A 14,465-nucleotide genomic window follows, 5' to 3' on the forward strand; every position below is an offset into this window, starting at 1 on the left:
CCCCCACCATCATCTTCTCCTCTCTTCCTCCTCCCCCCCCATCTTCACCATCTTCTCTTCTCCTCTCCCCCCCATCATCATCTCCTCTTCCCCCCCCTTCTCTTCTACCCCCCCCCTCTTCACCATCTCTTTCCCCCCCATCTTCTTCATCTCTTCCCCCCCCCATCTTCATCATCATCTCTTCTCCTCTCCTCTTCCCCCCCCCCATCTTCTCCTCTTCCCCACCCCCCATCTTCTCTTTCCCCCACCCCCCATCTTCTCTTTCCCCCACCCCTTCTCTTCTCTTTCCCCCACCCCTTCTCTTCTCTTTCCCCCCTCCCCCTTCTCTTCTCCCCCCCCCCGTCTTCATCATCTCCCCCCCCCCCCCCATCATCTTCTCCTTCCTCCCCCCCATCATCATCTCCTTCCCACCCCCGCCATATCATCTTTTCCTTCCCACCCCCCCTCCATCATCATCTCCTCTCCTTCCCCCCCCCCCATCATCTTCTCCTCTCCCCCCCTCCCATCATCCTCTCTTCCCCTCCCCCCCCATCATCTTCTCCTCTCTTCCCTCCCCCCCCATCTTCTTCTCCTCTTCCCTCCCTCCATCTTCTTCTCCTCTTCCCTCCCTCCATCTTCTTCTCCTCTTCCCTCCCTCCATCTTCTTCTCCTCCCCCCCTCATCATCTTCATCGCCTTCATCTCTCCATCTTCTCTTCCCCCCCCCCCCCCATCATCTCCCTCCCCCCCCCCCCACCATCATCTTCTCCTCACCCCCATCATCTTCTCCTCTCTTCCCCCCCCCCACCCCCATCATCTTCTCCTCTCCCCCCATCTTCTTCTCCCATTTCCCCCCCCCCTTCTCTTCTCCTCCTCCCCCCCATCTTCATCATCTTCTCTTCCCCCCCCCCATCATCATCTCCTCTTCCCCTCCCCACCCCCATCTTCTTCATCTTCTCCTCTTTCCCCCCCCATCTTCATCATCTTCTCTTCTCCTCTCCTCCCCCCCCATCATCTTCTCCTCTTCCCCACCCCTTCTCTTCTCCCCCTTCCCCCCTTCTCTTCCCCTCCCCCATCTTCATCATCTCCTCTTCCCCCCCCCCCATCTTCATCATCTCTCTTTCTCCCCCCCCATTATCTTCTCCTCTCTTCCCCCCCCCCCCATCTTCTCCTCTCTTCCCCCCCCCCATCTTCATCATCATCTCTTCTCCTCTTCCCCCCCCTCTTCTCCTCCTCCCCCCCTCATCTTCATCATCATCTCTCCCCCCCCATCTTCATCATCATCTTCTCTTCTCCTCTCCCCCCTCCCCATCATCTCTTCTCTTCCACCCCTTCTCTTCTCTTCCTCCCCCCATCTTCTCCTCTTCTCCCCCCCCTTCTCCTCCTCCCCCCCCATCTTCATCATCATCTCTTCTCTTCTCCCCCCCCCAATCAGCTTCTCTTCACCCCCAATCATCTTCTCTACCCCCCCCATCATCTTCTCTTGGCACCCCCCCACCTCTTCTCAGTAGGTGAGTAGAAATAATTTTTTATTGGGTGTTTTTTACTTTTTTTTGTTTTATTTTTTATTTATTTGGATTGATTTATTGGTTTATTTATTGATTTATTTATCATTTATTATTGATGATGGCTCTTTATTTGTAAAGTGAAGTGAAGTGTTTAATGTTTGTTTAAACCCCCCCCCCCCCCGCCCCCGCACTATCTTTCGTTCCATACGCCTGATTTCCAAGTGTAGGCGAGGTTTTTCTGAGTGTACAAAAATCTACACTTACTCCATTCTGAGTTAGTTTGGAGTAAGTTTTCACTGTCTAAACTTGCAAAACAGGCGTAAGTGGCTGGACATGCCCCCTTTTGAAAAAAAAATCTGTTCTGTTCTAACTCACTAGAACTGGAGCAAACTAAAGGCCGAGAATTGCAATTTCTAAGATACTCCATTCTAAACTAGTTGCTCCAAAAAATAGGAGCAACTCAGGCCGAAACTTGACCCCAATATCACTGTCTTGAGAAAAAACAAGGTGGTTCTTCCATCTTAAAACATTTCATGTAATCTTTAACAGAGGGGCCCTCAGGAACTAACTGATTTAGAAGCCTTTACTGAATGAAACAAAGTCAGTTAAATAGGTTGCCATTAATGATCTATCTACTGTGTGCATAAATAGTTCCTTCTCTCAAACCTTGCTCCTGTTTTCATTCCACATGCTCCAAATGGAAGAGGAGATAGTAATCCTAGTAATTTATCAGCTGAAGAAATCCTGTTTTTCCAACTGCTTCTGCTTTAGTTCTGCTTTACAGATAGGAATCATTGTTGTAGCAGCACTGTTAAGATTCTCTATTTGTCTTCTCTCTTTCAAGCAATATACCATGCTGATAAATTTACCCTCTCCTTCCATGCTGGATACTATGTTAGCATTCAAGGCAGCATTCACCAAGTATGCCACCCAGCAATGCTGAGATCAATGGGTGTTGAAGGGAAACCCTCCGGTAGCTGGAGTCATACCTAATGCACAGGAAAATGGTCATTGTTATTGGCAGCCAATGATCACAGCCAGGACATTGCTATAGCAACTACTCAAGTGCATCTTGGCCTCAAAAATGTTCAGCTGCTTCATCAATGACTTTTTCTTTGTTATATGATCAGGAGTATGTATGGTTGTTTGCTGCCAAATTCAAGATGTTCAGTTCCTTTCACAACTTCTCCAGCAATGAAGCAGTCCATGCCAGCTACAGCAGGCTTGGACTGAACATTTGTGCCATACAAGTGCCAAGTAATGACCACCTTCCAACAAGAAAATGCCCATCTACCTCCCCTGACTTTCATCGACATTGTCGAACCATCAACATCACGGTAGTTGACCAAAAGCTTAACTGGCCTAACTATATTAATACACTGGCTACAGGAGGAGGGCAGTGGTGGATACGTTGTGATGTGTGGCTCATCTTGCCTCTCAGTGCCCCTCTACCATCTACCAGGTTCATCAGGAATGTGATGGAAAATTCAAAACTTACTTGGATGGACATCTGTGACAGAGCAGTCCTTGATCAGTGTTTCTGCTACTCGACTCAATAGCCACCCCCTTATCACCAACGCATTGGAATTGCAGTAAGTTACATATACAGGATGCACTATAGCAACTCGTCAAGAATACTTCAACAGTCTTTCCCAGCCCCATGACCTCTCCCACCAAAATGAGCAAGAACAGTAATATCATGGGAGAGCCATCACCTCCAAGTTCTCCTGCAACTCTCACACCATCATGACTTGGACATGCACTGCCATTCCTCCTTTGTTGCTAGTTCAAAATCAGAATTCCTTACCCAAGGCAATCATGGGAGTGCCAACAGCAGAAGAACTTCTGCGATTCAAAGAAAAGGTCAACCATTACTTTTTCAGGTCAACTAGGTGAATAATTTTATGCAGCCTTGCCAGTGAATTTTTTTTTTTAAAAGAACAGACTGAAGTCTCATGTTTGTAGTGAAACAGAGAAAGAATTTCTCTTATGCCAGGGTGTAAGACTCAACGTTTGGGGTATAATATCCCACTAATCCTTCTTCAATTTGGATCTATTATGTAATTTCTTACAGTTCAACTATCAACCTTCCTTGGTCAGAAATTGTGAAAACATCTGTAGTGTCCAGATTTATGACGCATCTGAGAGATGCATATATTAATATTTATCTGAGACTTGAATGTTGTTCTTCATGAGCTCATTTTTTCACTCATTTGAGCCTGTGATTGTGTTTTTGTTCTGGTCCATCACTTTGAAAACTATAATACAGGTTGTACCTCTCCAGTCCGGGACGCTCTAATCTGGAAACATCCATGGTTTGGTATTAGTTGGGCCTGAGGGAGAGGAGGGTTTATTTAAAAGAAAGGTTTGATCGGTGATCGGCTGGAATGGCTGTCAGTCCGCCATTGTGTTCGGCTAAGGGAGCTATCCATAAGCTTCCAGCATGCATACACAGGAGCCCAGGGGCTGTCAACAGAAAAAGAATTCCTCTATTGGCTTGTAATAAGGTCAGTCCAATATTATTGGAATGTAGCTTTCAGTATAGTCCATGCACTGATTTTGCTTTGTCTTTGAAATGTGATGGTCTGGATGTTAATGATGCAAAGGTTTCATATTGGGAACAATCTTTTATATAGAAATTGCTTGGATTTCAATGAGAATCGCTTGCTTTCACTTTGAACTCGGCTTTTCATCTTTTCTAGTATAAACAGTCTAAAAAGAGAGGTTTTTCTGCAATTCGCGAGGAGGTTAAAATGCTACCTAGAGATTTCCATTTGGAGTGCTTTCAGTTGACTGCTAAAGTAGTGTGAATAAATGATTTAGAACAACATACTCTTTTTGCCGATTTTGTATTAACCAGCCTTTATCTGCTAACTCATGGTGAGACTATCAGATTATCAGATATGGTGGCTGCAGTGACCTCCCGTGGTTTGGAAAATTCTCTGCTCCGGCACCGGTCAAGTCCTGAGGGTGCTGGACCAGAGAGGTACAACTGTACTTCTTGCTGCCCTCCACATACTGCGTGAATAAGCTTGATTCATCTTGCTGCATTTGGTTTTACGGTGGGGTAGTTCTAGGACTGCACCAAAGATATTTACCTAAAATTGTTTGTTTTTAATTTGTCAACTGCCACAGTGTTAAAATTTTACTCTGCACCAGAATCTTCCATTCGAGAGGAAATAATCATTTTGTTCACATCAAGAGCTTCAGCTTTCTACATACCGTTGAGAATATTTATCAGTTTAGGCACTTGTTTTCTTTAATGGCAAAACGTCAAGTAAATCTATTGCAAGTGAATTATGAACCATCAAGCAAGTTAAAAGCTTATTCTTCTGAAGCTGTGGCAATAAGAACCACTTGGGTTTCTTTGGACTTGGCCTGCAATGCAGTTATTGGAATAATCAGCATGTGTTTGCTAAGTATTGATGCATACTTTGTTGCTACAGTGCTTTGAGATAGCCTTTAATATTAAATCATGGAGAACACCCCGTTTGTTTTCCATGCGACTTGGACATCATTTATTTATATGTGGAGGTTGAGCAATTGAGAATGTCAGATTACCTATCTTCAGTATGATCTTCGTGTTTTATCCTCCACAATTCAAGTTTACCCCTCTGTCTCTCTGACCAGGCATACCGAGAGCTTTAGCATTTGTTTGAGAGTAATTGTACTATTCATGCCAACTTACTTTTTTTACCGCCACAACCAAAGAACTAAGGAGGAAATCTAGAACAAAGCCTAAAACAGAAGGTGTCAGGCTTGTAAAGCTACCGTGAAAATAAAAATCTGAAAGGGACAGGATTTCATGATTGTTCTCTGTGAATAGCAACCTATTTAATTTATGTAGAGGATGAATGAGAAGAGTCATACTGTGGAGGTAGGTCATTTAATATATTTTTTCCCCTGAAGAAATGCAACAATCACTAAATAGCATTTTGTGGTTAAAGAGCATCTCGGGCAAGTTGGCAATTAAGTGAGAGTACCACTAAAGGACGGAGGTGGAGAAGCAAAGGAAAAAGACCTCCAAATCTGATACTAAAAGCATGAAAAATGATCTACTGTCCAGTGAGTTTGGGCTGCAGAGAATTTCCAACACACCATTTGCTGACTGCGTTGTATACATGTGGAATTACCAGAAAAGAAAATAAAGAGGCAAATAATTTCAAGTGCAGCAGAAAAGCATCAGGCTGAAGTGTTGCTAAATAGACAGTTTAAAGCCATTTTATTTTGCTTTAGTTTTGATGGGGCACAGAGAGAGTGGTACTGGAGATCAGTGGCTTCTAATTGCCCTTCTTCCTTTCCTTTTACAGTGTGTTGACAGTCCAAATTAAGCCTGTTGGATGCCCAGTAGGATGGAGACTCATATTTTGCTCTGCGTCCAGCGATAGCTCTTGGGACCCGATGGAGATCAGGTCCTGGCAGTAATGATGTACAGAGCTTACCCCCTATACAGAGATGTGCAGGCAGTGGCAGAAGTATTGAATTTTGCAATGATATATACCATGCAGTCTTGGGAGTTAATTTGGAAAAATATTACACAAAAACCTAATTGGAAACTCAGGTGAGAGTCATGGTTCATAGAACCATGCTATATATATATTTTTAACTGGACAAGTGTTAGATTGCAAGCAGTAATTTAGTCACTGGGTTTGTAAAATTAACAAACCACTTGTGTTTAACATTCATTATAATCAAAGGCAGTAACACCAATCAAAGTTTTTGAACTTTAGTCTTACTGCCTTGCAATCAGCCTTCATTCATCAAAAGTTATATTTCAATTCTGGAAGGTTAAGAGTTTGATTTGGAAAAGTATGTATAGTATTTGAAATTACTAGAATGACAGTATGGATTTAAAGATACTCATAACTGATGCCCATCTTCAGAATAAATTGTACTGTAAATTAATGTACTTTAAAAAAAAACAGAACATAATTCAACTGAGATAGCAGTCAGGATATGAATGGATTTGGAGGAAACTCAAATGTTGGCCATAATGGATGGGGCAGCCTGGTCCTGCAAGTATGGTACTGCAATACCCTGGGAACTGAGATTAAACTGCATTGAATTTACAATACTGATAACACAAGAAATATTGGGCTTGATTTTACAAACCTCGACGGGTCGGTGTCGGGGTTCCGACCCCGCTACTGTCTCCATCCTAGCCTCCAAAATGATTTTTCCAAGATTGAGCCTGCCCGGCGAGCTTCCAGACTAATTAGAGGAAGCGAGTCTGATGATGTCATTTGATGACTTGTCATCAGCCGATTTCCTTTACAGGACCATGGCCAACTTTCTTTTAACATTTCTGCTGTCGGTATTCTACAGCATTGAGGTGCGGCAAACACTGATGAGCACTGCAGAGGTGCAAGGCTGCACCCAGGCTCTCCTATGACTCCCTCCATGTGCTTATGGAGAGAGGCACAGCACACATGGAGGTTCTCTTCCCTTCCAGTGGGTGGAAGAGACCTTCTTAGGAGATCAACATAGCCTGGTTGCACAATGCAGAGGAGGGTACCAGCAGGGAAGTGGTCAGGAGGACCTGGGTGCAGTGCCACAAACGTTTCAATGGTCTCCGTAGATCACAAAATGTTAGTACTGTCTTCCCTACCCTACTCCTGCACATCCTTACTCACACCATTACCTTGCACCTCCACACATCCCTCATCACTAGCCACCCCTCACACTTGATCTCATCCTAGTCATCATCATAGGCAGTCCCTCGGAATCGAGGAGGACTTGCTTCCACTCCCAAAGTGAGTTCTTTGATGGCTGAACAGTCCAATACGAGAGCCACAGACCCTGTTACAGGTGGATTAGACATTCGTTGAGGGAAGGGGTCAGTGGGGCTGGTTTGCCGCGCGCTCCTTCCGCTGCCTGCGCTTGGCCTCTTCATGCTCTTTGCGTTGAGCATAAAGCATTTGCTTCAGGTGTCTCGTATCTGGCATGCGAACTATGTGGCCTGCCCAACGAAGCTGATCGAGTGTGGTCAGTGCTTCAATACTGGGGATGTTAGCCTGGTCGAGGACACTGATGTTGGTGTGCCTGTCCTCCCAGGGGATTTGCAGGATCTTGCGAAGACATCGTTGGTGAAATCCCTCATAGTGCAATCATACCAACTAACAACACGCAAGGGTCGGCACTTGGTGTTTTATGCAATGTTCATGTAAAATTTCTGTGGTGTCAAACATTGAAACCTTTATTTTCAACACTTTGCATTCTTGGACCTTTGGAAGTGGCGAAGTGAATGGTGAACGGTACCCACTGCAATAGTGATGAGTATGAAGTGCATTGTGGGGATACTTTATGGTGTTGGTGTGGGGTGGTGCCAACCTGGTGCATCATGTGGCAGCCACGATGTACTGTGTCAAGTGAAGTAAATCTAGCCATGGTGAGGCCATCCCTGGCTTCTGGGGCAGCAATGTGCTCGGCTACTGATGCCCTGTGTCCTGTGCAGCATCAGTTGATTGCGGAGAAGTTTGGTGTGCCTGGTGATACTGGTGTTGGGGCTGACCATGATGGGATTCTGAGGACCAAAATGAGAGTTTCAAGGGTACCCATGCTGATGGAATAGATGGTAGGTGAAGTAAAGATGACAGAAGCGATCTGTTAATGGTGGGAGAGGTAATGAGATCAGACTGTGTAAAGACTTGCAGCATTCTGAATCTGTAGCGGAAATGCAGTTTAGAGAGGCTAGTTGTTGAGGGAACATTTCTCAATCAGCCAGGAGATTTGACTTGACATTTGAAACTGTCAACTCAACAGCTGATTCAATGTCCATTGACCTCCCGCCTCAGCTTCACAGATGAGGTCTAAGCACAGCGGGAAACCAGTGGGTGACCTGTCAAATTCAAAAAGCTGGGGGAAAAAAAATATTAAGTGGCCGTAAACAAGCCACTAATTATTTCAACTGCTTCTCCTGCCGCTGCATGTCGAGTTGGCTCAACGCTGACAGACCCAACATTTGGTAAAGGTGTTTGACAGCTGGGTCCCAACCCGCGTGGGGAGGGGTGTGGGGGAGTGCTTTTCCATCCGATCCTCACCATTCCCGCCTGCTGACCACCTCCGTGTCCCCTCCCCCCCGCCCCCCCCATCCCAGAAACAAAATCCAACCCATCATGTAGCTTAGTTCACCAAGAAAAGGAGATGAAATAAAAATAATAAAATTAAACTATACACTGAGGCAGGCAGCAATGTTTCATACAAGGTTGTGTCCTATGAAAATTCTGATGGGTAAAATTACAAATGATGGAAGTTTCAATAAGTGAAATTCTTCCTCAAAAGTCTCTACTGTTACATGTATTCTAAGGAACCTCCAAGTAGGTGAAATGGAAACACTTTGAAAATTGATGTGTAATGTTCCGCCCTATTGAAGCAGATAGTAAATATTTTGTAAATCTATAAAATAGTTGTATAATTTGAAAGATCACAAATACTTGCAAACAATTATTTTAAATGGTAGCTTAGAGGATACAAAATATGTACATTTTAATTTTAATTTCCACAATTGTCTTTTTACAGTTTGTTTTGTTTTTGATTACAGGTCATCAAGAAAACAACAATTTCTGCTCTGTTAACATTAATATAGGTCCTGGAGATTGTGAATGGTTTGCTGTACCTGAGTTGTACTGGGCAGTTATGAATGACTTCTGTGAAAAGTAAGAACATTTTGTCAGTAAGCATGACTGTGTGTTTTATGAAGTATATTTTAAATTCACGAGAAAAAGTTTGAGTACTTACATAGTGAGCATGTGATATAAAGAAAAAATATTTTGTTCTTTCCAAAAAGGCAATTTAGGATCTCCCTAAAAATATATGGTAAACACAGGCATAGAGAATTGAGGACAGGATTTTCCTTGTACAGGTGCAGTGTTGAAAATCTGGAGTTCCGGAATTTGTAAAATGTTCCGATGTCTGGAGCTGCCGACCTCGGGGTCACGCTGCTGCCCGAACTCGGGCCTCGCCTCCCCGCTGCTGCTGTACTTGCCTCGGGGCCTTCTCAGCAGGCTCCGCCCGCCCGAACACCACCTTGGCGGGGCCCCGCCCGCCCGAACACCTCCTCAGCCTGGCCCGCGCTCTTCGGCGGGTTCCGTTACCCCTGCATCTTTCTGACATTCCGAGAATACCCGAACCTGCGCTCGGGTGTTTCCGGATCCGTGACGTCAGAATGCGATCGAAAGTCCAAAAAAGCCCGTTGTCCAGAGCGGCCTCGGTTCCAAAGGTTCTGGATTCTCGACGCTGCACCTGTAGCGACATGGTATGATTTGATCCCGCCCCTCTGACCTTGCTACAGCTCCAGTATCATATCTGTTCCATCACAAAGACCACTTACTCCCACCTCCGTAACATCGCCCTTCTCTGCCTTCTCCTCTCATCTGCTGCTGAAACCCTCATCCTTAATTTTGCTACCTCCAGACTCAACTATTCCAATTCCCTCCTGGCAGACCTCCTGTCTTCCACCCTCCATAAAATTTGAGCTCATCCAAAACTCTGCTGTCCATAACCTAACCCGTACCAAGTCCTGTTCAGCCATCACCCCTGTGCTCTCTGACTTATATTGGCGCCCAGTTCACCAATGCTTCGATTTTAAAATTCTCATCATTGTGTTCAAATCCCTTCACGGCATCGTCCCCTTCCTTATCTCTACAACTTCCTCCAGGTCTACAACCCTCGAAGAGCTCTGCGTTCCTCCAACTCTGACCTCTGACCCCCTCCTCCCTATCCTTTTCACTCCACCATTGGTGGTCATGCCTTCAGCCATCTAGGATCTAAGATCTGGAATTCCCTTCCTAAAGTTCTCCGCCTCGCCTCCTTTAAGACTCTCCTTAAAATCTACCTTTTTGAGCAAGCTTTTAGAAAAGAAAGATCTGCATAAATATTTTGAATTTAGCTGACAACTCTCGGACCTGGATTTGAACCCAGCCTGGACTAATGAGTTGAAAATCTTCTGCTTCAGTTGTAGTTGTTTTTTGTGAAGTGAGTTTAGACTTAGTTCCTCAGCCCACCACACAGGAATGCCAACATGTTGCCAGTTTTACTCAGACATGCATAGCTGATTTGGATTGTACTGCTGGTGCTTTAGCACTCTTTCTAACTTCCTGGGCAAAATGACAAGTGAATTTGTGTTTCGTAGGAACATAGGAATTACTAGCTGCAAAAAGAACACGGTCCATTTAGTTTGCTTTCTACCATTCTGGTAAAAAGAAAAAAAACACTTGTATTTAGCGCCTTTCATGACCTCAGGATGTCCTAAAGAGTTTACAGCCAATGAAGTAGTTGTGTGACACAACAATAATGGAGTTTTAGTCAAGACTGTGGTTTGAATTCAGTTGAGTTGGTTTCTCAAGATACACCGTTGAAGCTCCCATTGAAACAATTCTTCTAACAAAATTGGTTATGTTTCACCAGAAGAACTAATTTTCTAAGTTTCAGAAGTGCTTGGGTCTAGAAATTCAGCTGTCCTAGTCTTCTGATAGAACAGTTTCAAGTAGATAATGTTGTTTCCTTAATAGGAGAATCAAATGTTTTGTTCAGAAGTGTACTGTTCTGACGATAGGGTTTTTTGGGGAAGGTAGCAGGATCTTTATTCTGAATCTGACTGTTACTTTTGACCTGTCTGTGTAATACTCTTATTGATTGCTCAAAATGACAAAGTTTTTGTCCTTGTAGAACTGACACACCCTGCTTAACATAACTTCACATAATCAGCAGTCCCATGTGCCCGTTCTGTTCTCATACCCCTTTATTCCCATTTCCTTCAACCACCTATCTAACCTATTCTTAATTGTTGAATACATCAGTTACTAACTCTGGTAGTGCATTCCACAGCCCCACCACTATCTGTGTAAAAAGGTTTCTCTTGCCTTTTCACATCATTCCTCTATGTGTATCCTATATCTATGCCCCCTTGTTCTAGACCCCTCCACCACTAGAAACAGTCTGTTTGTACTTTGCCCCATCCTTTCATAATTTTAAACACCTATCAAATCACTCCTTAATGTCCTTTGTTCTAATGAAAACAGCTCAAATTTTCACACATTTATTGCATTTGTATACCATGTAGCATCTTAGTGAATCTACATTGTACCCTCTCTATTGGCTCAACATTCTTGCGATAGTGTGGTGCCCAAAACTGCAAACAGTATACTAACCATGATCTTACTACGGTTTTATATAGCTTCACAATACATTTTTACTTTTATATTCTACGCATGTTGACATAAAATCCAATGTTCTAGCCATATGTGCTTGATATGTTGCTTTTAGTGTCTTGTGATCCTGAACCCTTAAATCTTTGCCCTTCCACATCAGCCTGCTTTCTCCCAATCAAAGAATACTTTTTTTTAAAACCAACATTTACCACCTTGGATTTACCAACATTGAATTCCATCTGCCATATTTTAGCCCATTCCACCATCTTATCAATATCACTTTGCAACTTCCTTTGGTCCTCAGAATTATTTACTAAACCCTTTGAATATTGTCTGCTAATTTGGACACAGCTTCCTCTAGCCATATTAAAATTATTGACCTGCAGAATGAGCAGAAGCAGTCCCAGAACAGAACCCTATGTAATCTATTTCCAACCACTCTGAGAAACTGCCCTAACTCCCACTCTGTTTTCTCCCTTCTAACCAGATTGTAATCCAAACTAATCCAATTTGTTACCCTCCCTCTACTTCTAGAGCCTTTGATCATCTCCTTTGTGGCATGTATCAAAGGCTTTCTGAAAGTCCACTGCATTTTACCCACCCACCATATCAGTCACTTGCTCAAAGAACCTTATCCAGTTTCTGTCAGGAAATTCATGTAAAATGTAGGTGGCTGAGCAGGCTGCAGCTGCATCTTTCTGCAGCCTGTCTCCCTTCCACAGCTAGTGCATGGAAAAATGGCAGATGTGTTAGGCCCATTGTTCAGTCTGTCACTCCACCTGCCTGGAGAAGGACGAAAGCCAAAACATTACTTTCTATGCACATTTTCTTAAGTGTATGCTTAAATATATTTTCAGTGGGCTGATGCTTAAGGACCTTCTGCTGAATAAGAACCCAAGAGTTGGTTTTAGAAAAAATAAAATGCCACTTTGAAAAAATTCAGCCCGAGGACACAAGCATGCTCCAATAAACCTATAATGGAAAGGTATAGCTGCTTCGTTCGCAACAAATTCCCAGACTCTACATGAAGGAGCTTCTCCACTAGGGACAAGAAAAAATAGATAAACTAGTTGACCCAAGTTCACTGCTCCACCCCGTAGCAGCCAGAATTGCTTTACAATTTGCAAAACTGAGCAGCATTGCTTGGAGCAAAGCATCTGGCTGCTATCTTGCTAGCTCTTTTTTAAGCTGCCCATTTTAGATTGCAGTAATGAGTTAGTCTGTAATTTTCACAAGACTGGTACTTAAGAACATAAGAAATAGGAGCAGAAGTAGGCCATTTGGCCCTTCGAGCCTGCTCCGCCATTCAGTAAGATCATGGCTGATCCGATCATGGACTCAGTTCCACTTCCCTGGCCGCTCCCCATAACCCTTTACTCCCTTCTCACTCAAAAATCTGTCTGTCTCCATCTTAAATATATTCAATGACTCAGTCTCCACAGCTCGCTGGGCAGAGAATTCCATGGATTTACAACCCTCAAAGTTTAAAATGGGCGGCCTCTTATTCTAAGACTATGTCCCCTAGTTTTAGTTACCCCTATGAGCGGAAATATCCTCTCTGCATCCACCTTTTCGAGCCCCCTCATTATCTTGTCTGTTTTGATAAGATCACACCTCATTCTTCTGAACTCCAATATGTATAGGCCCAACCTACTCAAGCTATCCTCATAAGTCAACCCCGTCATCTCCGGAATCAACCTAGTGAACCTTCTCTGAACAGCCTCCAATGCAAGTATATCCTTCTTTAAATACGGAAAACAAAACTGTACGTGGTACTCCAGGTGTGGCCTCACCAATACTCTGTACAGTTGTAGCAGGACTTCTGCTTTTATGCTCTATCCCCCTTGCAATAATGGCCAACAGTCCATTTGCCTTCCTGATTACTTGCTGTACCTGTATACTAACTTTTTGTGTTTCATGCACAAGGACCCCCCAAGTCTTTCTGTACTGCAGCACTTTGCAATTTTTCTCCATTTAAATAATAATTTGCTTTTCTATTATTTCTGCCAAAGTGGATAACCTCACATTTCCCCACATTATACTCCATCTGCCAAAATTTTGCCTACTCACTTCGCCTGTCTATATTATATCCCTTTGCAGATTTTTTGTGTCCTCCTCACAATTTGCTTTCCCACCCATCTTTGTATCATCAACAAACTTGGCTACATTACAATTGTCTGAAACAGTTTTGGATTTTAGTGTAAATGTTAATGAAATATTCAAAAAATTTAATTTCTTTACCAGGAACAACATAAATTTTTTGATGGGCTCATGGTGGCCAAACTTGGAGGATCTTTATGAGGCTAATGTGCCAGTGTATCGGTTTATTCAGCGCCCTGGAGACCTGGTATGGATAAATGCTGGTACAGTGCACTGGGTTCAGGCCATTGGGTGGTGCAACAACATTGCTTGGAATGTCGGTCCTCTGACAGGTACTACAATTGTTGCATCTGCCAAACTAGTACATATCATTCTTAACTTTACAATAATATAGTTCGATTATTTACAGGACTATATCATTTGTCAACTAGAAAAAAATTAGTTAAACCAAAGTAGAGTATTTTAGGAATTTTTCAATGGCTTATAAATAGCAATTTGTATATTTGTATTATTAGCTTGAGGTTTTTGGCATTTATACAATAAATAAACGGGCACAGTGGTATACTATCGGGAGGGAGTGGCCGTGGGAGTCCTCAACATTGACTCCGGAACCCATGAAGTCTCATGGCTTCAGGTCAAGTATGGGCAATGAAAGCTCCTACTGATTACCACCTACCGCCCTCCGTCAGCTGATGTATCAGTACTACATGTTGAACACCACTTGGAAGAAG

At 43.4% G+C, this 14,465-nt stretch overlaps 1 protein-coding gene across 2 annotated transcripts in view; it reads left to right on the plus strand.

Annotated features, from left to right (window-relative positions):
* Positions 1-14,465, plus strand: part of kdm6a (lysine (K)-specific demethylase 6A) — a 424,338-nt gene that overhangs the window by 393,201 nt on the left and 16,672 nt on the right. For both annotated transcript variants that reach the window (XM_070893443.1, XM_070893444.1), the window contains 2 exons: positions 9,027-9,141; positions 13,879-14,066. In XM_070893443.1, coding sequence (XP_070749544.1) covers positions 9,027-9,141; positions 13,879-14,066 — 303 coding nt within the window. The remainder of the gene's footprint in view (positions 1-9,026; positions 9,142-13,878; positions 14,067-14,465) is intronic.

The sequence above is a fragment of the Pristiophorus japonicus genome, chromosome 11 (genome assembly GCF_044704955.1).
Source record: "Pristiophorus japonicus isolate sPriJap1 chromosome 11, sPriJap1.hap1, whole genome shotgun sequence".
NCBI classification, from domain to species: Eukaryota; Metazoa; Chordata; class Chondrichthyes; family Pristiophoridae; genus Pristiophorus; species Pristiophorus japonicus.